Source organism: Helianthus annuus, chromosome 9, assembly GCF_002127325.2.
Source record: "Helianthus annuus cultivar XRQ/B chromosome 9, HanXRQr2.0-SUNRISE, whole genome shotgun sequence".
Classification (NCBI taxonomy): domain Eukaryota; kingdom Viridiplantae; phylum Streptophyta; class Magnoliopsida; order Asterales; family Asteraceae; genus Helianthus; species Helianthus annuus.
The window spans coordinates 74391647-74418234 of record NC_035441.2 but is presented as its reverse complement, the minus strand read 5'-3'; the positions used below and the strand labels follow the sequence as shown (position 1 = coordinate 74418234).

The 26588-nt window shown below is 36.6% G+C and overlaps 1 protein-coding gene and 3 long non-coding RNA genes across 7 annotated transcripts; 1 reads left to right on the top strand and 3 right to left on the bottom strand.

Annotated features, from left to right (window-relative positions):
- Positions 1–8698: 8698 nt before the first annotated feature.
- On the bottom strand, positions 8699–11913 carry LOC118482001 (L-type lectin-domain containing receptor kinase IX.1-like). The gene is made up of 2 exons (XM_035977390.1): positions 10067–11913; positions 8699–9957 (listed from the first exon to the last, which is right to left on the bottom strand). Exons 1-2 carry the CDS (start codon positions 11911–11913, stop codon positions 9951–9953), a joined length of 1854 nt encoding a protein of 617 aa, XP_035833283.1. The 3' UTR covers positions 8699–9950.
- A 995-nt stretch (positions 11914–12908) lies between these two features.
- Positions 12909–15939, top strand: LOC118482000. Its single transcript, XR_004866676.1, has 2 exons — positions 12909–13271; positions 15384–15939. It is a non-coding gene; the product is annotated as an uncharacterized LOC118482000 (long non-coding RNA).
- A 914-nt stretch (positions 15940–16853) lies between these two features.
- LOC118481999 lies at positions 16854–18776 on the bottom strand. The gene is made up of 2 exons (XR_004866675.1): positions 18205–18776; positions 16854–17079 (listed from the first exon to the last, which is right to left on the bottom strand). It is a non-coding gene; the product is annotated as an uncharacterized LOC118481999 (long non-coding RNA).
- Positions 18777–21120: 2344 nt separating this feature from the next.
- On the bottom strand, positions 21121–25304 carry LOC118481997. 4 transcript variants are annotated; one of them, XR_004866674.1, is made up of 9 exons: positions 24050–25304; positions 23433–23788; positions 22482–22553; positions 22329–22397; positions 22173–22238; positions 22045–22083; positions 21834–21939; positions 21598–21675; positions 21121–21321 (listed from the first exon to the last, which is right to left on the bottom strand). It is a non-coding gene; the product is annotated as an uncharacterized LOC118481997 (long non-coding RNA). The 4 variants fall into 4 exon arrangements; XR_004866671.1 differs by having other exon boundaries at positions 22045–22238; XR_004866672.1 differs by having other exon boundaries at positions 22045–22238; positions 22506–22553.
- Between the last annotated feature and the right edge of the window lie 1284 nt (positions 25305–26588).

Sequence of the window (26588 nt, the reverse complement as noted above, 5' to 3'; positions counted from 1 at the left end):
CTCCATCATTTACTTACTCGGGTTTAAGTTGGTAAGGACCGGGAATGTATCGTCGTGGCAAGTTCTAGAGTCGTAAGAACCAAGCGGCTATTCACACAAGAAACGAAAAATGAGCATTTAGTTTAAAGATGTATATTTGTATGCTCAATAAAGGCTCAAAACTCACTTTTGTGGGAATGGGTTTTTATGTGATCAAGTATATATAATCAAATTTTAACTAAGATTGTCATGCCGTTTCATAATCTTCTTATTTGGTTCTTTTTATCACGACGCTATCGGTTGTAAATTTATAAAAATATAACCTTTTTAGAACTTGTTATTCCCAAATTAAACCAAGACAAGTAAAAAAAAATGAAAAGTTTTTGAAAAATTTTGGGGTGATTAGAGGTTCCAATAGAGTTTTGTGTAAGGCTTGTTATTAGGAATTGCAAAATTCAAGGTTTTAGCATCCCCCCACACTTAAATTACACATTGTCCTCAATGTGTCCCAAAAATAAGTTTTTCGGTTGATTAAAATGTGTAAAAGTGGGTTAAAAACAAGATTTTATGTTACTGGGTAGCTGAACACGGGGTGGTGTTGGTTGAGCACGGCCCTGTGTCCAGACTGCCAGTACCAAAAGTAAGCAGAAGGCTGGGCACGGGGGCGTGTTCAGTGAGCACGGCCCCGTGTCCAGGTACCTGAACTGGGCATTTCTGCAGATTTTTGGGCACGGGGGCGTGTTGGGTGAGCACGGCCCCGTGCTGAACTTGCAGTAATGAAGAAAAATTGTCGAGAGGCTCTGTTTTTGCGCATGGGGTGTTGGTTCAAGCTTCCCTTAGTATCCTTCACCATCCCGAGTGTGTTTTATTCCTGCAAATTAAAACTAAACTAGAAAACATAAAAGTTAATCTAAACTAAACTACGGATAGTTCCGCGGAATGCCTCCGTGGTGCGCCACGTTTATAAGGGTCCTTGGCTAGACCCTCCTTATCGGGTGGTTCTGGCTCATCTTCAATTAGGGGGTCATTATTGCCAAAAGGATATTTCATTGAGCGTTCAAGATCTATGCTCCTTTTGAATGCCCCTAATTGAAGAGGTAGATTGTTGAACTTCCGGTTTTTCAAAGCTTTATGAGTTTGTACAAAAGGTTTTCCCAAGACTAGAGGAGCGTCATCAAGGATGACAAAGTCGGTTGGGACTACCATTTGATTTGTTTGAACCAAAACATCCTCAACTACACCGATTGATTTTATCACTTTCCGATCGGATATAAAAATGGGTATTTGAAGTGGAGCAAAATCACTAATACTTAATTTTTCAAAAATGTAGTTAGGCATTATGTTAACACAAAGATCTTTATCAATGGTGATATTACTAATAAATGAATTTTGAAAGAAACATGGAACCGGTGTAATGTTAATTTCAAAAGGATCTTCTTTTATTAGCGAGGTTTGATCATTAGTTAACTTAACACTTACTAAGTCTTTGATTTTAGCACTAGTGTTTAACTCTTTTAAAAACTTGGCATGAGGGGTTATTAAACAATGATTTTCGAAAGTAGGTGATAAGAGAATAATTTCCTCAAAATTAGACTCTTCTTGAATTTTGACATTATTGGACTCACCTTTTTCGTTGTTTAACTCATGTGTCGGTTTTTCACTTTCTTGTTCTTCCATTTCTACACTTTCAACTACCTCTACGTTAGCTCTTCTCTTGTGCGGGATTCCTCTTCCCTTGCGCGAGATTCTTTTATATAACGTTCGATAGTTTTAAGTTGTTCCAATATCCTATTAGTTACTTCGGTGAGAGAAAAAGAATTTGGATCCTCAAAGCTTGAATCCGGTTGTTCGATCCTTGGTTCCTCATAATACTCATATGAAGTAGATGGTTCACACCATTGTTCTTCATTGTAAGTATATGATGGATAAGGGTTTTTGTTCTTCATAGTACTCATATGAGGTGGGTTGTTCACGCCATGGTTCCTCATAATAAGAGTATGAAGGTGGTGGCTCATATCTTGAATCTTCAAAGTATGAGTATGAAGGTTCATACCTTGGTTCATCAAAATATGAGTATGAGGGAGTAGGTTCATACCTTTGGTCTTCATAGGATGTGTATGAAGTTGATGGCTCATACCTGGGCTCCTCATAATGGTTGTATGAATTGGATGGTTGATATGAGTTATTATATTGAACCGAGCGTGCGTTACGACAATTAGTGCAATAATTACCCCTATAATCATCCTCATCATAGGTGAAGTTGTAACCTCTTGAGTATTGATCCATAAGAATCACTCAACAGACCACAACTGAGTCTCGGGACCAGAAAACAAAAATAAGACTGAAACAGAAGCTGGACACGGCCCCGTGTTGAGTGAACACGGCCCCGTGTTCAGGGTCTGTATCTGGGCGTTTTAATTAAATTTACTGGTCACGTTGAACACGGGGGCGTGTTCAGTGAGCACGGCCCCGTGTTCAGACTCTGTATCTGGGTATCTAACTAAAAATATGCAGCACGGGGGCGTGTTCAGCGAGCACGGCCCCGTGTTCAGGCTACTGTAAATGCAAACTAAACTAAAATGCAGAAAAATGTGCGCGCGTTTTTGAAAAAGTTTTGAAAAACTGATTAGGCCGTCGATTTTAAGCTTTCTTAAAATCCTTTTGTCCCCGGCAGCGGCGCCAAAAACTTGATGTGCGTGAAGTGTGTTATATTTTGTATGAGTATTTAAGCCCCTTTTTTACACTTTTAGCCAAGTTTTAAATTTATAAAACACGATATTCACTAACACTAAACACACATATGGGCAAGTGCACCCATCGTGGACGTAGTATAGTGTTGGTAAGATACCGAGGTCGTCCAAGGACACAAGAGCTTTTAATACCGGTTTATCCTCAACGTCTAATCAAATCAAAAAGTTAGAAAAATATTTTAAACTAAGAAAAATAAAAACTAACTAAATGCAGAAAATAAAAATAAAATAAAAACAGATAGACAAGATGAATCACTTGGATCCGACACGTGTATTAGTATAACCTTTGATTATTTTTGCACTTTTGCACTTGTTTAAGAGATTATCTTAGTTATTGTAGTAGGCCCCTCTTTTGAAGGCGACGTTACCCTCAACCCAGTAGTTTGAGTCAGCAAGGATACAATCCTAAAGGGTCGGATTATTGAAAGATAATGAATTAAGTTATTAATGCAAATTGTGGTAGGCCCCGCTTTTGGCGGTGACGTTACCCTCGGCTAAGTAGTCTGAGTCAGCAGGGATACAGTCCTAAATAGCCGGGTTATAGTATTAATAGTAGTTAACTTATGAGGGGGTCAAAGAGTTTGAATCCCCGCCATCCAATACCTATGGGCATTGAAGGAGATCCTACTAAATTTGACCCAGGTCCCAAGCAGGACCTCTAAACGCTGAACAAGGGCAAGACCCTCACCAAACCGTTCCCTTAACCCCCGACCAGGTAGCCAACATACCTCCATATAGACCGTGGAGATATGAATGGTGAAAATCTTTTATTTTATATAGACAGTAAAATAATGCCAAAACACCACGGACAAACGATAAGGAAAGATCACCTTCAACATAAGTAACTAGTTATTAAAGTCATTAATACAAAACCAAATAAAAAGTGCAAAAGATTAAAAATAAAAAGTATTATACTAAACACTTGTCTTCACCAAGTGATGTAAGAGACTTAGGCAAACATGGCCTTGATTGTCAAGAACTCTTACGATCAATCTTGGATCCCGAGACGACTCACACACTCTACGATGGACAATGGATGATGGTGGTGGATGATGGTGTTATGGTGGTGGTGGGTGGTGGATGAAGTGTGAGAGAGGTGGTGTGCCAAGGGATGAGTTGAAATGAAGCCAAGCACTCCTATTTATAGGCTGAACAGAAGCCTGGGCACGGCCCCGTGTCCGCTGGGCACGGCCCCGTGCCCGTCTGACACACACTCTCTCTCTTCATTAATTGTAATTCGCAATTACAATAAATGCACCTGCAGCACTCTGACCACGCCCCCGTGTCCACTGGGCACGGCCCCGTGGTGGGCAATAGAAGCTTCTATCACTTTGTCTTTTCTGCCAGGGCTGACCATCCTGGACACTGCCCCGTGCTCGCTGAGCACGGCCCCGTGTTGAGCTGGACACGCCCCGTGTTCAGCTGGGCACAGCCCCATGCTCAGCTGGGCACAACCCCATGCTCAGCTTTCTTCTTGTTTTTGCTTTGGGAGATGCTGTCGAGGAGTCGGGCATGCCACGTTTCTTCCTTTTCTTTGTATTTATGTTGGATTTGGCTGCATTTTTGCTTCTTTTGTTCATTTAAGCTCTTTTAACCCTGAAAATACAAAAGGAAGACAAAAGTACACTTTTTCCAACATTAGTACTTAAAAAGGGTTAGTTTTATGGCTCATTTGATGTAATTTATATGTTGCATTTTACTCACATCATTACCTATCAGAGAGAAGGATAATACGGGCAAGTTGGCTGAAATTTACATGAGAGAAATCGTTACACGCCATGGAGTACCTCTCTCGATCATCTCTGATAGAGACGGAAGGTTCGTATCAAGGATTTGGCAATCCTTCCAAGAAGCTTTTGGCTCACAATTGAATTTGAGCACTGCTTTTCACCCACAGACCGACGGACAAAGCGAGAGAACGATACAGACGCTGGAAGATATGCTGAGGGCATGTGTTATGGATTTGGGCGGTAGCTGGGATAAACATTTGCCATTGGTCGAGTTTTCATACAACAACAGCTACCACACCAGTATTGGTGCCGCGCCATTTGAAGCTCTATATGGCCGCAAGTGTAGATCACCACTTTGTTGGTCTGATGCAGGTGATAGGCAATTGGTTGGTCCTGATATGGTCCAGGAAACCACAGATAAGATCGCACAGATCCGAGATCGCATCAAGGCGGCTCGTGATCGTCAGAAGTGTTATGCGGACCGAAGAAGGAAACCTCTAGAGTTTGAGGTAGGTGATGTGGTTTTTTTGAAGGTATCACCCTGGAAGGGTGTGGCACGCTTTGGGAAGCGTGGAAAGTTGAATCCGCAGTATATTGGTCCGTTTAGGATCTTGGAAAGAATCGGGTTAGTAGCGTACAAGCTGGACTTACCTGCTGAATTAAATGGTGTTCATGATACATTTCATGTATCAAACTTGAAGAAAAGTCCAACTCAAGATACCGTTGTCATTCCCACCGACGAAATTTATGTTGACGACACGCTCCATTTCGTTGAAGAACCTGTTGAGGTTACGGATTGGAAAGTCAACAAGACCCGCCGGAGCAGTGTCAAGCTCGTCAAGGTTCGTTGGAATGCCAGACATGGTCCTGAATACACCTGGGAGCGTGAGGACCGAATGAAAGAGAAATACCCCCACTTATTTCCCTGGAACCCTGCAACTAGAAGCAGAACTTAAAATTTCGGGACGAAATTTTTCTAACGGGGGGAGAATGTGACAACCCTCACTAAATCAGGTATCCGTACGACTTAATTAATAATTAATTACTGCTTAATTACTGTGCTTACTTGAGATTGTGGATAAACTGCTACTTGAATTACTGATACATGTACATACCTGCATCATCCTTTATTTACTGTCACTACATTATTTACATGCTGAACTTTAGTGACAAATATGATGCACAAAAGCACAGTAGCACTATGAACGGATAACCTATCAAAACATGCTGATATAGCCAGCATCAGGCAGACACTGCCTCTAAGGCCTGTATGAGCCAGAGATAGCTACTACACGAGTAGTGAGTGTAGGGATACAAGGGTTGTAGAAATGCGTCACTAAATATAAGTTACAGTGACCGGATGTGCCTAAAACGTACTCTAAGTACAAAACTCAACACTTTAATTGAAAATTCAGCATTTGGTTAACTAATAAAGTGCCAAAACATGAGAAAAATATTACTAGACACTTTCCAAAGTGTCGGGAATAAGTTGTGCCACTAAAAATAATAATAACGACACTTTAAAGCTTTGTTAAGCGCTTTAACGGATCACTATCCAACCGAACAACCGGACTATACCCGGAACATAAAAATATTGCCATTAACATTGTTTATCTTTTTCTGAGCCAGTTAGGGTCCCTGAATACCCTAACACCCATTGTAATGCACAACACACTAGTAACCGAGTTAACCTTAACTTAACTAATCGTTAGAAACCAACCGGGTAACCCCCCCCCCCAACCGAACTCGTCCCCTAGGGGGACACCCTTGTACTTTTTGTGATTAAATTAATCAAGCTTGCTTGATATCTAGCTAGCACATAATCCCTTGGTTAATGACCATGATAATTGTCTATAAGTTCTAACCTAAACACACTAACACTTTCTCACCATCTAACTCACAACACACACACTCTCTCCCTCCTTGCAAGCTCTCGGCCGAACCCCCCTCACCACCCATCCATTTTTCGGTTTTGATCATCTCATTCAAAGAGCATTCAAGTGTCGAGGATCACATACGAGGAAGCTTGGTGCATTCGGAAAGCGAAGGACCTCTTCTCATTGCTTTTATCCACACATTCTTCGATTAGATTCTTCCCTAGCCACGAGCTAGTAGTAAGTTGCTATAAACGCACTCTCGATCTATTTTAAAGTGGTTAAAACGATATATGACGGTTAAAACTCATGAACTTACAAATGAAGTGTTAAAAGTCTACTAAAATGATGAATATGTTGGTTAATAGCACAAGGGTTGTGTAAATCTTGTAAGATTTGTTTTGTGTAACTATTTAGTGCCAATCTATGTTGTGGTAGCTCGGATCATCGTCTAACCCGGATTGGTCATGATCATGGATCATGACATAGAGTTTGTTTAAGTGTAACAAGGGTTAAGTGATGAAACTCTACCACACACGAAACTTGAACTTGTGTAAAAACGATTCTACTTGTGAAATAGTGTTTAAAACTAGTAGATCTACGGATCTACAAGCGGTATTTTCAAAGGACCAAGTGTCAAAGAAATCTTATTTTCTAAAACCGGATCTTACATGAACAAGAATGATTTTAAACACACAAGTGTGTAAACACTTGTGTAACACTAAGTTTCGACAACAAACTAGTTTTGTCAAATTTTACAAGAAGTTGTAAAGATGGAATTTCTTTAAAAGCGAGGTTTTTACGAAACCGGATTGATTTATGTAAAGATCCACTAAAAGTAATGAGATTTACTACATATTTTTGGAAAAACTACAAGTTCATGTGATTCTTGCGATTTACATATTTATTTACTTGTTGATGCTTCGGACATTGTTGTTGTGAAATAAGAAAATTGTTGAGTTGAATTATAAAAGAAAATGATACGCTTGAAAGCGTGGCCACCTCCAGTTACAGGGGAAACTCTGGCGAAATTTTTCTAAAAACCTAACACTTAAAAGTATTTTCATCACAAGTGTTACAAATGTATTTTGTACTTGTTTTCAACATGTAAATTTTGCCACGACTTTATTTACAAAATATCGGAGGTGGGATTTTCACAAAATAAAACGGGGTAAATATATATTTGATATATATTTTTCATAACATCACTCGTATAAATGGTTATGATTATTTTGTGAACTATACAAATATTATTTTTAGGGTAAAAATAATATTACCGTGTTAACGACTCCAAAATAATACGAACGCCTTCGCAATAATTATTTAAGTTACACCGGTAATTATTATTACCACTCGATCTTTAAAACGTAACTTACGCATTTTAAGGAAATATTTATGAGCGCGTATTTTTGTCAAGGTATTACTTTGGGAAAATCATATGTATTAAAATATAATATTTTTGGGAAGAATATCTATATTTTGGAGTTAGAAATAAAATATATATTAAGTGAGACTTAATGATATATTTCGAATTTTACGAACGCACATGTATTAAATCCCCCATCCTTGGGAAGGAAAATAATTACCAAGTGTTTACAAAATAAAAACACGAAATAGTTGTCTAACTATTTCTCAGAAACTTAAACCATTAAGCTAAGGCACGGCCGTCCGTCTAATAGAGATAGTACGTGTAGGTCGTCGCACAGCTGCTTGATCAGGAGTTATACTTGGTAGAGACGCACCACTGTGAGTTCATGTCCCCCTTTTCTCTTAACTGTTCTCAGTTTTCTAAACTGCGGGGGTGAAATACATGTTACTATGATTATGAATATTTCTTACATGGTATGGTTAGCGTAAGGAGGGTTATTATTTAGATCATGTGAGTGGGTAGGCGGAAACTTGAGGCCATTAATCCTCAGGGTAGGACCAAGGGGCAGGAGCGGTAGATCTATCTGGGTGTAGCGAGCCCAGCCCCAGGCCCAGCATAACGGACCTCGGGGTGACTTTGTACCCAACGCATAAATCTGCTAGGTTTGAGTCTTCCTACTTGCATTTCACACATATCAATGGCCTTGCAAACCATTGGTGATCTCTTTTTCCTTATTTGCTACATACCAGGATTTTATACATACAAAGGTTTTACTTACTCACTTACACATGAACTCGCTCAACATTATTGTTGATTTTTCCAACTTACATGTATTTCAGGGAATTAAAGATCTGGCGCGGTATGTTATGTTTTCCCGCTGCAAGGTGTTACGAGCCACACATGACATACTTGCTACACGGAAATTATTTAAAGTGGTAATGCATTCAAGGAAATTATAGTCATATGCATTGTCACGTATCTTATAAACTAACCAAGCAAACATATGAAAAATGGTCATACATTCGAACTCGTTCTCTCTTGCTACGAGCCACACATGACATACTTGCTACACGAACCTCTTAGGTTCGCTCTAGTTTCGGTCTTCTCTTTCTTTCTAACGTGAACTCTTTCGGTCTTTGGTTCACGACTCGGTCTAAAGTGAACTCTTGGTCTTTGTTCACAATTTCGGTCTTGCGGTCTAAGCTTTCTTCATTAAAAGCTTCTTTCGGTCTACGGTCTATCTTGGTGTGAACCTTCGGTCACTATCACACCCACAGTCTCGGTCACACCATTCGGTCTTTTGCGGCTTGTCGGCCGCCTTCTCGATCTTACGCCAGAAAAAAATTGCTGGCAACGGTCTTCTTTTCGCCGGTATCTCTTTCCGACGGTGGTCACGGTCTTTGGTCTTCTTTGTCTCCCGTCGGAACAAGCTTTCCAACGACGGTCTTCTTATCACCGGTTCCTCTTCCGGCAACGACGGTCTTTCTCGCGTTCTTTCTGGCAACGAATCTTCTTTCTCACGTTGTTTGCGACTCTTTCTTCTTACTTTACTGATTTCAATCAGCCTTTCTTCTTTCTTTCTTTCTGTTTCGCTGACCTAGATCAGCCCTTTCTTTCTGAGGATTGAATCGCCTCTTTCTTCTTTTTTTTCGTTCTTCAGCCCTATGTATTTCTTTCTCTTCAGTTTAGAGGGCTGCACCCCCTTCTCCGAACACGACTCTCAAACCAGCACTCATAGCTTGACGACCTTGTTCTGATACCAAATGTTGGTTCAGGCCCCACTCTTTTCTCACTCAACAAACTCACACTTCCATTCAATAAAAATAAACCATATATATAGATAAAGACTCACGTAGACCTCCTAAAAAATGAGAATTAATCAAATAAATCACATGCAAAATAAACCCCACTACTTCCTTATTTTCAGCAAAACTCCAACTTGGACAGGTTCTCACCCATGACCCATTAGCTGATGGATGACCCATTTACCTGCTGGCCCGTGACCCGTTAAACCAACCGATTAACCCAATAACACTTGCAGTAAAACTCCACTGATGCCAAGACGGTTTCCTACAAAAGCGTCATTCTGGCCATAATGACGAGAGCACAGAAACCGATTGTGTCCTAACTGTGAAGAAGAAAAGCGAACAGGAACATTCTTTGTTTCATGTGAAAATAAAGTTCAGATATTTTCCAGCAAAAGCTTTTAGATCAAGACACTAATTCATGTCTTGGTTCACCTCAATCTTTAGCCCCTACAATTCAAAAAAAAAAAAAAAAAAAAACAGTAACTTATGTTAATTTAAATGAATTCAAAACTAAATGCTAACATGTCATCGTGTCAAAGATAGAATGAACTTTTACAATTTCACCAACTGATCTTGTATGATGGAAGTGACACCATATATCCAAGACATAGGAGGTGCAGAATAAGTAGCCACTGGCATGTGTGATGGTAGCTTAGGCAGGGGCGCTTCACACTTGAGTACTTGTATAGCTTGCCTCATTGATGGACGAAGATCAGGGTCAGGGTGTGCACACCATAACCCAACAACTATCAATCGCTTCAGTTCTTCCTCGTCAAAATCCGAGCCAAGACGTGGATCTGCAGCTTCGACTAGAGTTCTAGTCCCATAGAGCTCCCAAACCCATTCTACTAGTCTTGTTTGTCTTTCTTCCGCTGTGTACACGATAGTTCTCCTCCCACTAGCTATTTCCAAAGTAACAACACCAAAGCTATACACATCTGATTCCTTGCTTACTTTTCCTGTTACTACACATTCTGGGGCCATGTAACCCATGGTTCCAGCTAACATTGTGGTCTGTGTGCCTTTTTCGTGTTCAACCAACTTTGCTAACCCAAAATCACCAAGCTTTGGGTTGAAATGTGAGTCCAACATCACATTGCTCGATTTGATATCTCTATGCAAAACACATTGCTCCCATTCTTCATGAAGATACAGCAAAGCAGAACCCAAGCCATGGGCAATTTTGTTCCTTGTGTCCCATGCCAACAAGCTCTTTTCCTTGAAAAGGTGTAAATCCAAACTTCCATTTTCCATAAACTCGTAAACAAGTAGGAGTTCTCTATTCTCATGACACCAACCAATGAGTTGCACCAGATTTCTATGCCTCAATCGACTAATGATCATGACTTCTGATGCATACTCCTTGATCCCTTGTCTGGAACTTGTTGATACCCTTTTAACTGCAACGTGTGTGCTCGATTCTTTAAAGAAACCTTTGTAAACACCACCAAAACCTCCCTCACCAAGCTTCTGGTTCTCTGCAAAGTTACATGTGGACCGAACTAATTTTTGGTAGGAAATTCTTTTAGGTCCGGTGCCCATTTCAAAGACTTTGTTCATCTCTACATCAAATTCATGTTCGTCCTCTTCATTTTCCCAGCTTTTCTTCCTCTTCCATCTCCGCATAACAAAAATAAGCACCGCCATAAACATAATGGCGACCCACATTCCTACTATCAATCTCACCTTCATATTTTTAACTTTTGTAGGAAAATCCGAACTAAGGAAACTCCAAGATATCACCAAATTGCTCTGGTAATAAGGACTTCCAGATGCACTTCCTGAGAATCCGAAAATAACCCATTCAGGCAACTCATTCCTCATATCAACAGTGTAAACAAGTCCATCTTGACGTACAGCTGTATTATTTTGAAAACCAGTGAAGGAAACAGTGAGATTTTTTGAAACAGAATCATATGTAATCCAAGCTTGAGACAATCCCCCACCAGGTACATTGCTTAACCAATTTTTATAACCAACAGAAGTAGGAGAGTTAATGCTAATACCCACATGATCACTGCTAGGTATTACACCAGTAACAAACTCCACTGCAACAAATGGGCTCATGGATTTATTATTACTAAGAGGAAGCCCCAAAGCCGACCCACCAGTTATAACAGAATTATTCTGAGCAAGAAAGAATGTGAGGCCACCGCCGTAAATCTTTCCCTGATGTGAATTAATCACAAAGGTGAAATTGGTAGAGAAGCTTGCCAACTGACCAGATTTTCGGTCCCATAGATGGAGTGGTCTGATATATGTTGCCCGTCCAGCTATCTTCTCAAAGAACACGTACCCCGCAGGCGTCAGTTGGATTCCATCGCTAGTGATATAAGCAGCACCTTCAGTAACTATTTCCAGATTCTCACTTCGGGGACCAATATCAGTCAAATTGAACGTCATTGAAGCCACACATAGGATCAAATGTACAAGGAAATAAATGATCAAACAAGTCCTGGAGAATGCCATTAATGGGCTGATAGTATATTCAACATATATATTATATCCATACAGACGGGTGTAATATTTCTGATTAAAGTCAGGACATTCCGTAAAGCCGAACCAAGATCTGGCTAACATATTATATTTTCCTAGTAAAGTGCCAACTCTTCTTCGTCTATTAGCTAGCTAGCTGTTCATTTTATATAATTCTCTTCATTTTTATATGTAATTATCTTCCTAGCGGCTTAAAAGAATATCGTTTAGCAATGAGGTTGAAACGTTTGATGACAAAAGACAATGACTACGAATATGGTTTAGCAATGAGGTTGAAACGTTTGATGACAAAAGACAATGACTAAATCATGTTAGAAACATTAAATATATTATATTAACATTTTAGACACTAATAAATTCTTGGATGAAAACAAATTTAATGTCCGTTTGTAGCCTGTGATGCGTATACCATTGTTTATTTAACCACTTAATAAACTCGGTTACATGTATTTAAACTTTTGTTATAGAAATAACTTTCTAGAAAAGTGGTACGTTTAGTGGGAAAAGAAAACTATTTTTAAATTTTTCAAAAAATCAGATATTATATATATATATATATATATATATATATTATATAGGGCATGGATCTACAGAAAACTTATTTCTACTAAGAAAACCTAGGAAACCCAATCTAGACCATTGATCATGATCATCCAATGGCTCATAAAATTTGAAGCATTTTTGAATTAAATTAAATAGAGTGGTAAAGTCAAAAAGGTACTTCAAGGGCATATGGGTAAAATTACCTATGATATTATGACATTTTATATATTATATTCATATTGATTAGACATTCATGATATGAAAAGGAGAGAAGCACAATTACCTATAACCAAGATTCCCATTTCTCTCTTTCTCTCTCAGACCTTCATTCTCTCTCTTCTCATCATCATCCCTTCTCTCATCCTCTCTCTTTTCTTCATGTTTCAATCACCAAGAACACACACAAGTGTGTGTGAGAGAATCGTTATTGTTAAAACCCCTTCGTGTTCATGAAGAACACCAAGAACACACACACAAGTGTGTGAGAAAGAAGCAGGCCTGAATCATTCGGTTGCATGTGTTTCTAGAGAGAGAAAGTTATTAGAACACCAAGACCAAGAACACACACAAGTGTGTGAGAGAGAAGCATGTCAGAAATCATTTGGTTCATGGGTTTTAGAGAGAGAAAGTTGTTAGAACGCCAAGAACACACACACACAAGTGTGTGTGAGAGAATCATTTTTGAAGATCTTCATCGTGTTCATCAGACGGGTCTAGATCCGGTTAGTGTTCTACTAATTGCAAGAACACACTTGATTTTTTTGTTAAAAAGGTTGTCAATAACTTTTTGTGTGCTCAAAGTGTTCTAGTAATGGGTTAATGTTCATGTATTTTGCAGGTTTTTGTTTTTATGTTAAAATGATTTTTAGTTTTTTGATATTTTCAGTTTGTTGACCAATAATTTATGGGTTGGGTTTGTGTTAGGTTTTATAAATTGGATTTGCTTTATTTTGTTTTCTGTTTTTTGTTTAAATTGGGCATCCCAATTATTGGTAGATAATTAGTTTGAAAATCCATAATTGTTACAGTAAAGGTTTCAAAATGTTGTTGGTTAAGTTGTTCTTTTTTTATAATTAGTGTTAAATGTTTCAAATTTTTGCAGGCATAACTAGTTACGTATGTTACATTTCTGCCAGCTAGATTCTAAACTGTTTGTCCTGTATGTTGTAACATATGTTACACTTTCGGACAATATATGGTGCATACATTGTGTTACACATTTTGTTTTGATATGAGTGGATATTGAAATGGTGAACGGTAATTGTTGTATCCTCATCTTAGCAAGTACTCTTTTGCTGACTACTAATATTTGTGTTTTTCATTTCTTGGGCAGGACTGGGACTGGGAAGAAACCTAACAAAACATTATGTGTTTACAAATCTATATCTTTTTAAATGGGTTGAAATGTTATTTTAAATGGGTTGTTAGTTGAAATGTCTTGCTGGCATAATTAGCTACATATGTTGTAATAAGGTTACACGTGTTACTTATGTTAAAACCAGCCCTTTCTTGGACATAAAAAGGAGCTACACATATGTAACACATGTTTGTAACGTGTGTTACACTGGAGGGTACCTTTGATGTTGTACAGAAGTTACCCTCCAGTGTAACACATGTTACAAACATGTGTTACATATGTTCAACCTCTTTGTTACCAAAAATCGGGGCTGCACATATGTAACACGTGTTACAACAGGTTTTTACCTACTTGCACGTCTCTATTACAAATGGATGAAAAACAGTTTTTTTAAAACATCCACGGTGTATATATGGTGCATACATTGTGTTACACATTTTGTTTTGATATGAGTGGATATTGAAATGGTGAATGGTAATTGTTGTATCCTCATCTTAGCAAGTACTCTTTTGCTGACTACTAATATTTGTGTTTTTCATTTCTTGGGCAGGACTGGGACTGGGAAGAAACCTAACAAAACATTATGTGTTTACAAATCTATATCTTTTTAAATGGGTTGAAATGTTATTTTAAATGGGTTGTTAGTTGAAATGTCTTGCTGGCATAATTAGCTACATATGTTGTAATAAGGTTACACGTGTTACTTATGTTAAAACCAGCCCTTTCTTGGACATAAAAAGGAGCTACACATATGTAACACATGTTTGTAACGTGTGTTACACTGGAGGGTACCTTTGATGTTGTACAGAAGTTACCCTCCAGTGTAACACATGTTACAAACATGTGTTACATATGTTCAACCTCTTTGTTACCAAAAATCGGGGCTGCACATATGTAACACGTGTTACAACAGGTTTTTACCTACTTGCACGTCTCTATTACAAATGGATGAAAAACAGTTTTTTTAAAACATCCACGGTGTAACACTTGTTTATTTGAAAGTTCTTAAAACAACCGTTGTAACACGTGTTATAATCCCATCTTCAATGTAAAGATACATCCAATGTAACACGTGTTACAAAAGGAAATTACCTACTTACACATCTCTATTACGTTGATTTAAACAGTTATTTAAAAACATCCACTTTGCAACACTTGTTTATTTGAAAGTTCTTAAAACAACCGTTGTAACACGTGTTACAACTTTTTTAGTGTTGTGCATTTTCCTTTTTATTATCTCATCTTCAGCTTGAAGATACATCCAATGCAACACGTGTTAGGTTTGTTACGTGTTACAAAAGGTTTTTACTTAATGTAATAGTAAGTTTAAATGTTAAAATGTTTTTTAAAGATTGGCTGTTAAATGTTAAAATATATAAACTTCATAATTCATTCGGAATATCTCGTTTATTTTACAAATAACTCCGGAAATATTACTTGTGCTATTATGTATTTACTATGGCGGTTGTATTTGCAGGAGTGAGGAGAATGACCAGGTCCGTGACGGGTAGGCTGGCTAATAAGCGAAAGCAGAACGATAAAGAAACAGAACGATAACGAAAGAAGGTAGATGGAGAAACCGATGAAGAATGGGAACAAGAAGTCGATGAAGGGCAGGTGGCGGGTACCTTTGACGTTGTACAGAAGTTACCCTCCAGTGTAACACATGTTACAAACATGTGTTACATATGTTCAACCCCTTTGTTACCAAAAATCGGGGCTGCACATATGTAAGACATGTTTGTAACTTATGTTACACTAGAGGGTAACACATGTATGATCATTTTTGGATCATTTGTATATATTTAAGTCTGTATAAACCTACAACATTGATACCCCCAAAAAGGTTACACATGTTACGATAGAATGGGAAATGTGTAGCAACGTTCAATACTGTTGTTTCACTCTATAGTGTGTAACATGTGTGAAATGGCGTTTGTCAGTAAAACATATAACTTGTAAGGTGATACGACTGTATCTTTAAAACATGTTTACCTATAAGTACTTACATGTTACAGGTTGTATCTTTAAAACATGTTTAAACTGGAAACAGGAAACACTTGCAATGTATAAAGCAGAGTTACAGAAGATGTAACATGTGTAAAACTGGAAACACTTGTGTAACATTTTGGTGTAACACATTTTACAGGTTGTATCTTTAAAACATGTTTACCTATAAGTACTTACAAAATATAAAGCAGAGTAGGAACACAACTTTTAAGGATGTTACATACATTGTAGAGAAGATGTTACATGTGCACACACAATTAAGATGTGTAACATCACGACAAGTGTCATGTGTGATCTTTTTTTGTTACCCTAGGGTGCTAAACGTATTACAACGTTCATAACACACGTAAACTTATACTAACATCCGTCCCTATGTCCACAGATGATATAGAACATACTCCACATTACCATATTTACTAGTATTCTAATGGCACTAAATTGTGGACACCGAATGTCAACGAGCAATATCATCCTATTATTGTTAAATCATACGTCACACTGGAAGAACTTCTTGCCATGTGTAAGGCTTATAACCAAGAAGCTGGGTTCAATGTAAAAAATATACGTTAATGCAGTTTTTTTATCTACTAATAACATTGTTAATAACAAGTCTAGGTACTTATGTAACATGAAGTGTATCGTTTGTCCCTTTAATTTGTTACACTAGTCTCATATACTTATAGTTACATATATTACTTGTTTGTTCATTGATATGACATTTTGGATGATGTAATGTTGTTACATATGTAATTTGCTAAGTTTAAATTGACACCAAAGGGGCTGACATATGTAACACATGTTTATAACATATGTTACAATATGGGTATATATGTAACACATGTATAGCAATCTTACACATATTACATATAGGTGTTACATGTGTTACAACGTCAAGGTTACACATGTTACATATAGTTGTTGCATCCAAAAAAAAAAATTGCCTTCACAACAACATCCGTATTCATCCAAATATTGGCATACTAACAATGAAAATAAAAATAAATTTTATATCAATAGTTGTAATGCTTCTAAAATGGTCTTCTAAAAATTGCCTTCACAACAACACCATCGTCACCACGAAAACCTGATGATGCGTTGTAATCCTTCCGCGGGTTTCGCTTCTTGATAACCATCTTCATCTTGAACACAAAACATCTTTCCACCTATGAACAAAACAAGTACATCAATATTAAATATTCTATAGTTAAAACTTATTAATCTTCTATGTAACATGTGTAACGTGGCTATACATGTGTTACCTCTCTAGTGTAACACATGTTACAAACATGTGTTACATATGTGCACCCCCCCCCCCTTTGTGTCCAAAAAAGGGTTGGGGTATCTATAAGTAACTTGCATAATGTTGTTACTACATATGTAGCTAATTATCCCACAAAAAAAACACGACTTTTTATTTGTAAAATAAACGAGATATTCCGAATAAATTATGAAGTTTGTACGTTTTAACATTTAACAGCCAATCTAAAAAAAACAATAAGCTGGTCTCATATACTGGGTGTAACACATGTAACACCCTATATGCAACATATGTAACCCGCAGTGTAACACGTGTTACAACATATATGACAAACAGTTTAGAAATTTTAGCATTAATCTTCGTAAAAATAACAATATACTCTGTACAAACAATTTAGAAAGTCAACATTAATCTTCGTAAAAAATATCAATATACTCTTCGCATAAATGTAGCTGATAGAAATGTAACATATGTAACAAATTATGCCAGTAAAAAAACACGAATTTCTATTTGTAAAACAAAACCGATATCCGATTAAATTATGAACTTTCTAAAGGTAATGAAAATGTAATATCGGAGTGAATTTATTCAAAAAAACAACTAAAAAACAAAGAAATTTGAAACATACATCGTAAAAATTATGGATTTTCAAACTAATTATCTACCATCAATGGTGATGCTGAATTTAAACAAAACTAGAACACAAATCAAACCAAATCCAATTCATAAACCCTAAAAAAAACCCAGCTCGCCCACATCCCCCCCCCCCACACACACACACACAAAAATCCAACTAAAAGCAATCATTAACTCAAAATCGCTGGACAAACAATTTAGAAATTTAACTTTAATCTTCATAAAAAAAATCAATACACTTTGAAGAGAGAAATACAACATACAAAAATTTCTTATAGATCTTGATTTAAAAAATAAAATAAACAAACTAGCTCTGATTTTAAATCTACCAAACGTTATACAAAGTATAAATCTAAACAAATTACATAAATTAACAAAAGTAAGATCTTTAAACCTGTTTCTCTCTCACACACTTGTGCGTGTGTTCTTGGTGTCTAGGTGAACAACATGAAAATTGTTATCTCTCCTTCCAAAACATTAGCTTTCTCTCTCTAAAAAACAGAAACAAAGATGTGATTAAAATGACACCGAGCTTCCTTTTCTTTGAGAGCTTTGATGGTGGCTTCGATCTTCAATGGTGGCTTCGATCTTCAGATTTCAAGGTTGGAAGGGATGGTGGCTTTGATCTTCGATCTTTGAGAGCTTTGATGGTGGCAGAGCATTGATGGTGGCTTCGATCTTCATATTTCAAAGGTTGGAAGGAATGGGGTGAAAGCAATGGAGTTAGGGTTTTGAAGAGAAAGGAATGGGGTATGAAGAAGAAAGAAAGAGATGGATTCTGTATGTATTTTTTTGTTTAAAAAGGGAAGAAATGATGGGTAATAAATGAGTTGATGTGATGGTGAAGAGAGTGAAATGATATCTTGATCAAATGACCAATATGCCCTTTTAACATGTGTTTTAAAAAGATGATGTGGATCAATCTTGGCCACACAATTAAGGTTTGCCAAGTTTTCTTGATTAAATGGGTTTTTCATAGATACTTACACTATATATATATATATATATTGTATACAATCTTTAGGAGAAAGTCGGTGCGTAACACCGACACCCTCTAAACATTCTTGTATCCATGCACAATAATTACGTTTTGAATATTCTATCAAATAGTTTGACATTTTAAATACTTTTATATCATTTACTATAACAAATTAAAAAATCAAATAATACAATAATATATTATTAAAAAGGTATTCTTTTCCCCTGTATTTTTACGATATTGTAATTTTATCCCCTTAACTTTGGTACCTTCAAAGCTTCATAAAATGACAAATTTGGTCCCTAAACTACTACTTCATTTTACAAATACTTTGCTTTTGACACCTCAACTTTGTCGTAGTTTCCTTTTCAGTCCCAACTTTGTTATAGTTTCTTTCTTAACCCAAAACTTTATTAAATTTTATCTTTACCCTTTCTTAGCCCTTAAGTTTAGGAAATGCAATTTTTAACCACTTAACTTTTTATGAACTTTGTTAGTGGCACTTTGACCCCCTCAAGAGTTTTTGGCTTGACGATATAAATTCAAGTTAGTCGGGTCGCTTATAATACATTATGTACGATATAAATTCGATTTACGTTACATTTTGATCCAATCGCAATGCAACTATAAGATACACTGAGTTCAATCGGACACGTCAAAACGTGCGTTTTCGTATGGTTAACACATCACATAACGCTTAGACTAATCCATTCGATATTTACGAAGTACCCGCGCCGCAACGCGCGCTGGTCTTATTACTAGTTGTATTTACACGTAATACATGTTATCACTGGGGTATCATGGACGAAAAATACAACCGTCACAAAATATGTAGGAAATATACTAACGGATAAGAAAATACTTTTTTTAAACTTAATAGAATGGTTGATGATCCTTCTAAATTTCTGAGTGTACCGGTCAGTGTTAGGAGACCAATAATTGTCTCTATCAGCCTTTTTGATTCTGGATAAATTGTCTCATATGGGTTTCAGACACCTCATCCGTAGGAAACTGAGCACTTTCGAAAAACATATTCTTTCATATGGTTAGGATATACTAGGAAGTTTATTTGGGTAGTAATGATATGAAATAATCTTGACCATTAATTGAGTAATCAAGAGCTTGGATTAAATAGATAACATTGAACAAAAACTAGGAGGCGCCTGAGATTCTAAGGGTATTCTAGTCCATCCAAATTAATAGTTTCTCTCTTCTCTAATTCTCCATCGTTTTTAAAACGTTAATAACTTTTTTATACGACATTTTATAAAAATTGCACCATAAAAACGAGTGTTTTATTATTTTTAAAACGAGCATACTATTGCTATACTTTTGAAAAAAATAGTTTTCGATAACCCAGATACGTAAAACGCAATGGACAAAAAACACAAAAAAAAAATTCTTTTTTTCTAAAACGCAATAGACTAAAAACATAAAAAATGATTTTTTTTTCTTTTATCACTACTAGAGAATAAGGTATTTGCTACCACATTTTCGGTCGCAAAACGGTCACAATTGCTCTTTTGTCACCGTTTTGCCACCAAAAACTCGGTGGCAAAAGTACACGTAGCTACCGTTTTATTTTTTACCGTTTTGCTACCGCTTTTTGTCACCGTTTTGCTACCACATTTTGTTTGTCACCGTTTTGCTCCCGCTATTTTGCCACGTTTTTGCTACCGCTATTTTGCCACGTTTTTGCTACCACTATTTTGCCACCGTTTTGCTACCACATTTGTTTTGTCACCATTTTGCTACCGCTATTTTGCCACCTTTTTGCTACCGCTTTATCACATTTTACCACCGTTTTGCTACCATTTATGGTATTCCATTTGCATTCGGCTATTCCATTTCATAAAAACATAATAATTTATAACGTGTTGCCATTTTTTTTTTGGGTAAAGGGTTACCCCGGTGAAATTTTATATCAACCAACAATCAAAAACAGGGTGTGCTAAGACAATAACACACACTTCTAGGCTTGACATACCAAACCTAGTAACAAACAAAAAGAAACAAACCCGACTAACGTCAAAACCAACGAAAAACTAAAACAGCAAGGGATCACAACCCAAAACAAGACACACAACCGAACTAGAAACTCCTCTTTAGCCCGGCTCCAAAGTCATATTCTTCGAGATCAGCCACCTTTCCAGAATACTGTCATACTTTGGCTCCCCACTCACCTTGAATCCCATAATTCTAAGCCGAACCGTATCAACAATGATCTTTGAGAGAGCCTCAGCATTTCGAACAAGAGTAGAAAAAAGACGGTTGTTTCTTTCCTGCCAAATAAAATAAGTGGTAGCCGCAACCAGAATCTTGCAGATGATATGCTCAAGCGTTCTAGAATCAGAAACGCGTTCCATTAAAATGTAAAAGTTTATACATCCAATGGTCCTCAAATAAACATCCAAATCAAAACATCATATAACTCAAATTAAATTATTCAAATCCAAACATCCAAACTAAAAGTGCGTGTTTGTATAAGGGTGATCCGTATCAGCCCATGTTTCCCATACAAATGCACCTGATCTGCAAAACATTAATCATGTTTTAGCATAACTTATGGTGTGACTGTGTTCTATTTAGGGGTGTTCATGGTCCATTTTAGTTGGTTTTGACAAAAATTATGGGCCAAACTGCAAACAACGGTTTTGGGAAATGACACACCAAATCGGCTGGTTAGGCGGTTTGAACTGGCTTTTTTTTTCTCTTTTCAAATTGTGAATATGTATTAAAATATATATAATGATAAAGATGGTTCGCGAGTATGGCACATATACAACAAATGGTGCGTTTGGTAGTTACCTCAAGATACTCATCTAATCCGTAATTAGAACATTCCCGACCTAAATCAGACTGCTTAACACCTCCAAAGGGTGCTACCTGTGTGTGATCCAAACAAGAAACGAAACTGAATGATAACTTCCGCAATTAAAATGATAATAATACTAATTCATTAATTAACTTAGAGTCTTCTCAGAAAAAAAAAAAAAAAAAAAAAAAAAAAAAAAAAAACCCTAAATAGAAAGACCCTCTTCTACCTGTGAAAAGACGCATGATTATTTACTCCAACAAGACCATATTCAAGAGCTTCAGACACGCGCCATAAACACTGAATATTGTTTGTGAACAAGTAAGCAGCTAATCCTGCACAATTTATATAAAAAAAATTTGTCATAATCTTAACTAGTTAATAACAAGATGCAAATGATCAGACACCAATATATGGATCATATATATAATAATAAAAACCTGAATCAGTGTCATTAGCAATCTGTATAGCCTCTTCTTCTGTTTTAAACCGTATAACAGGTGTAACAGGTCCAAAAAGTAAGTATGCACATGAAGTTTCAACATAATTTTTCTAGAAACAAACTTACATGCTAGCTCTAGTTACCAAAAGTTTATCCGGAAAGTCTCCACTTAGCATATTACCAGTCAAAATCCTATTCAAAACCACATTAAGATGCTTAATTAGTGGCATGTGGTTTCATAATAGTCAACAAAGCACAAGGTCAAAATTTACCAACACTTACACTAATCTCACCCTACTGATTAGGATGTTATAAGATATCCTCCCTACTAGCCTATTGAAACATAAATCCCTGCCATATGCACATGGGAAATGATGTCATTAAACGTGTAAATCATGAAGGATTAGTATAACGGTCTGTTTTGTGTATACTTACAGTAGTTCAAGTTCTCTCACTTACCAGATATATTCCGGTATTTCTCCAGATATGTTGCAATTTCTCAAGATCCTAAATTTATGAATGAAATATCAGAGCTCAAGCGAGTCAACGCAAAATAACCAGAGTTAAATTCATGAATAAAACTCCCAAAAAACAGCGCCTTGCGCCTAGACTGTGGGCGAGGCCTATGTGCCTTTGACATAATAGGTTTATTGTAACATGGCTACATCCACAGATCAGTAATATAAAATGTAACTACTCTTATCCTCTTAAGCCCTTGTTTGGCTACACTTTTTTTTATAATTTTGACGTTACACATTATCTAAAATGAAAGATTGATAGAAAATGGTGTAGGGCAACCATTAATATTTTTTGAAAGAAAGACTGGTAAACAACGGTTCTAATAAACACTTCTAAAAAGGCACATTTCTTCCTAAATAGTTAGAACAAAACGCTTATGATCTTCTCACTGATGTAATTGTGCTAACTGTTGACACTTATAATTGCCAACCATCAACTAAACATTGTCATTCTCTATAAATCATCAGAATAAAACTTTTGAGATCAACGTACAAATAATTCAACCCGATTGTAACATCTACACGATTCATAAGAGATATCCCGCACTACGAATTCTTAAACGCAACTAAAATTTCAACACACAAACTAAAAGAGTCACCAACAGTTACTACAATAGTACAATTCATGTCAAATCATACATTTCTCCTAATTCCTTCAACCAAAAACCTAGCATTACAAATGCCGATCACAAACAAACACCACCAGTTTTCATTTCAATTTTCATATTGCAATTTTAACCTTAATCGCCAAATAAGAACATAAATTCCTGTAGAAAACAATATGCAGAACAATCAAATAACCGTTTAAACTTATCACCAACAATAAACAAGCATCAAGCAATCATAAACTACGAGAATTTGAACAAACCGATTCAAACTAAATCCAGGCGGTTGAGATAGATCTTGATAAATTTCCTTCAATTGATTTCTGAAAACGAGGAATAGATTTAGTTGTGATGTTGATTCCCTAACCAGAGCTTCACTATTCGAATCGATTCGGTTGTGATGTTGAACTAAATCCGTCATGTATGCAATTGATTCGGTTGTGATGTTGAACTAAATCCGTCGAACACTTGAAGCGCTAATTAAGCCCTAATCGATTCGGTTGTGGTGTTGAATTCAATGAAATATGTATGCAATCTTCACGATCTCTGATGACACTGAACGACGATGTTGTGATTTAGGGTTGAACGACGTGTGAATCGTTAGATTTACGCTGTGTTCCTGAGTTTAATAAAGGAAAAAAAAGGAAGGATAAATTACAATTTTCGTCATTTATGTTTGTAGCGAATTGCAATGGATAGCCTTTAAGTTTACTAATTACAGTCACAATCCTTTATTTGAAAAACACGTTACACCCTAGGTCCTTTAGCATTAACCTTGTTAAAATTTTCAGTTAAATTTTATTATTTCTCATGAAATGACTAAACTACCCCATTATAACTTTAAATACAAAATACAAATATTTAATTTAAATAGACCAACCAGCATATTAATGGACTAATGGACCTGAATCTAATATTATAAACCCATCAGTTTGATGGACTGAATATGAGTGTTAAATTTCTGCAACCATCTTCAGCCACCGCACCACCACCAGTGCCAAAATACCCTAGTTATATCCACTTTATCAAATCCACCACCACTGCCAAAATACCCTAGCTATAACACTTTATCATATTCGGTGATGAAAACGGCACACGAAAAGGAATTGTTCGAGTTTTTGACGGTAGATATAGACACCGTGAAGGATCAGAACGATCAGATAGAGAAGGAGGTTTAAGATCGATAGGTAGTCAGTGACGTGTGGTCATCAGAATCAATGATGGAAACGACGCACGATAAGGAGTTATTCGAGTTTTTGATTGTAGATCTGGACGGCTTGACGGATCAGAGAGAAAAAGAGGTTCAAAATTACCGGGAGTAGTTGTCTGTTGCCGGCGGCACCCTTTGAATACCCAACCTGGACTTTAATTGGAATTCGAATAGCCAAAAGTTTTTCCAATAAATACTTTGCCTTCACTCCCAAATATATTTAATATTTTATTCCAACCTACACCGTTACCGGAGTTTCAGCGGAAACTCTCTCTTGCCGGAAAAACGCACAGCACAGTTTTGGTAAGTGAGTCTTGTATTGTTTGAAGCGGGTTTGAACGTAGATCAAAACCTCTAATATAATTTATATAAACACAGCGTGATGATTGAGTAATTTGGAAATGATTAAGCTAGGGATTAGATGTAGATATGCTGTGAAGAAGATGACACCATCAGGTTTGAGAAATATGAAGATGAGAGATTCTAGGGTTAGGGTGGGAATTGGGGAAGATGTGTTTATTTATTAATAAACATGTAAAATAAAAACATGAAATAACTAGAATACCTTTAAGTGTATAGACATAACTGAAAATTTTAACTTGGTTAGTGCTAAAGGACAAAAAGTGTAATGCGTTTTCCAAATAAAGGATTGTAACTGTAATTATTAAAGTTAAAGGCTATTCATTGCAACCAACTACAAACATAAAGGACGAAAAGTGTAATTTACCTAAAAAGGAAATAAAGAAAGTTTAGGAGAGAAAGGAAAGAAATATAAAGGAAAAATTAAAAATTTATTTGTGTTCCCAAGGGATGGAAAGAAAATGAGACGAAAATAAACATTTTGTATGTTCTCGAGTAGAGAAGAAAAGAAAGAAAAGTAACAATTTTACTATTATACCCTTCTAAGCAAAATTAAAATAAAAAAAATAACCCTGACAATCCTTGGTACCGTCACCGAGTTTCTTATCTTCTTTAAAACATTCGCTCTTCTTCAATAACAAATTAAACTCTATTTCAACCAACCTAAACTTGTGGAATAATATAGAAAAGATTCTTGCAGTCACCAGCATCCTCAATTTAACATAGTTCTTTAAGTTTGACCATCTTATATGATATTGCATTTTCATAAAAAAAGCATCAGTAGTTGATAATAATTTAGCACAGTTCAGCTCTTTAAAGGCATCACAAGATCATATGTTACAGAAGACGATAGAATAAGCAATTTACCGTTTCGACGCAAACCGTATCGACCCATACCGTTTCAACGCGTACCATTTCGACGCGAAGCGTTTCGACGCGTACCGTTTCGACGTGAACCGTATCGACCCATACCGTTTCAACGCGTACCATTTCGACGCGAACCGTTTCGACCCCTACCGTTTCGACGCGAACCGTTTCGACCCGATCTTGAGTAGCTCACGATGCGTTCGACTTGTTTGCACCCCTACAAGCTACACATTCATAGGTTATATGAAGGTTAGATTACCTACACATGTGTAGGCTAATACGCAGGTGAAAACACAAATGTAAAAAACATAAGAAAAAACTAGTTCAATGGTTTTTTTAGACATCAAATAAAAATACGTTTATTATACGTACGAATAGCAGGATCCTCTCTGTGCCGCGTAACGCGCGTAACCCAGCTTTGATACACACTTAACCTAGCACTCGACGCGCAACCGGTGCGGGTTACGCGCGTTTAAGCGTTAGTTTTGAATGCTTAATGCAGGTTACTCGCATTACGGTGCTGATTACGCATGGGTTACGCTTGTACCGAGTTTTGAACAATTATGCTGTCAATAGTTATTATAAAAAAGGGTCAAGTTCAATGGAGTTGTGATTTCTCAGGCTCTGCTATTGTTTCCCAAACACCTCCTTCAGGTAAGTCCTATGTTAATTTACCATCTTACCCCCCTCAAGAATCAAGATTTCATTATTCTTATTTTTTTGTGTGTTTCTTGATTGTTTACAGGTGCGAAATCTGTTTATTATTCTAGGTATGATCACTACCCATCTTAGTTGGATATTGTCTTTTTTAGTTTACTGTTGTCATAGTATTAAAAGATGTATAAGGATCTGAGTTTTATTGCTATTATGTTGGTTAATTAATATATGAACTGAATTTTAAAATAAAGGTTCGATCTTTTTAAATTTTACAATGTCAAAATGGTAGTTTTTGCATTAAAGGTAGTTTTATGTCTTTAATCAC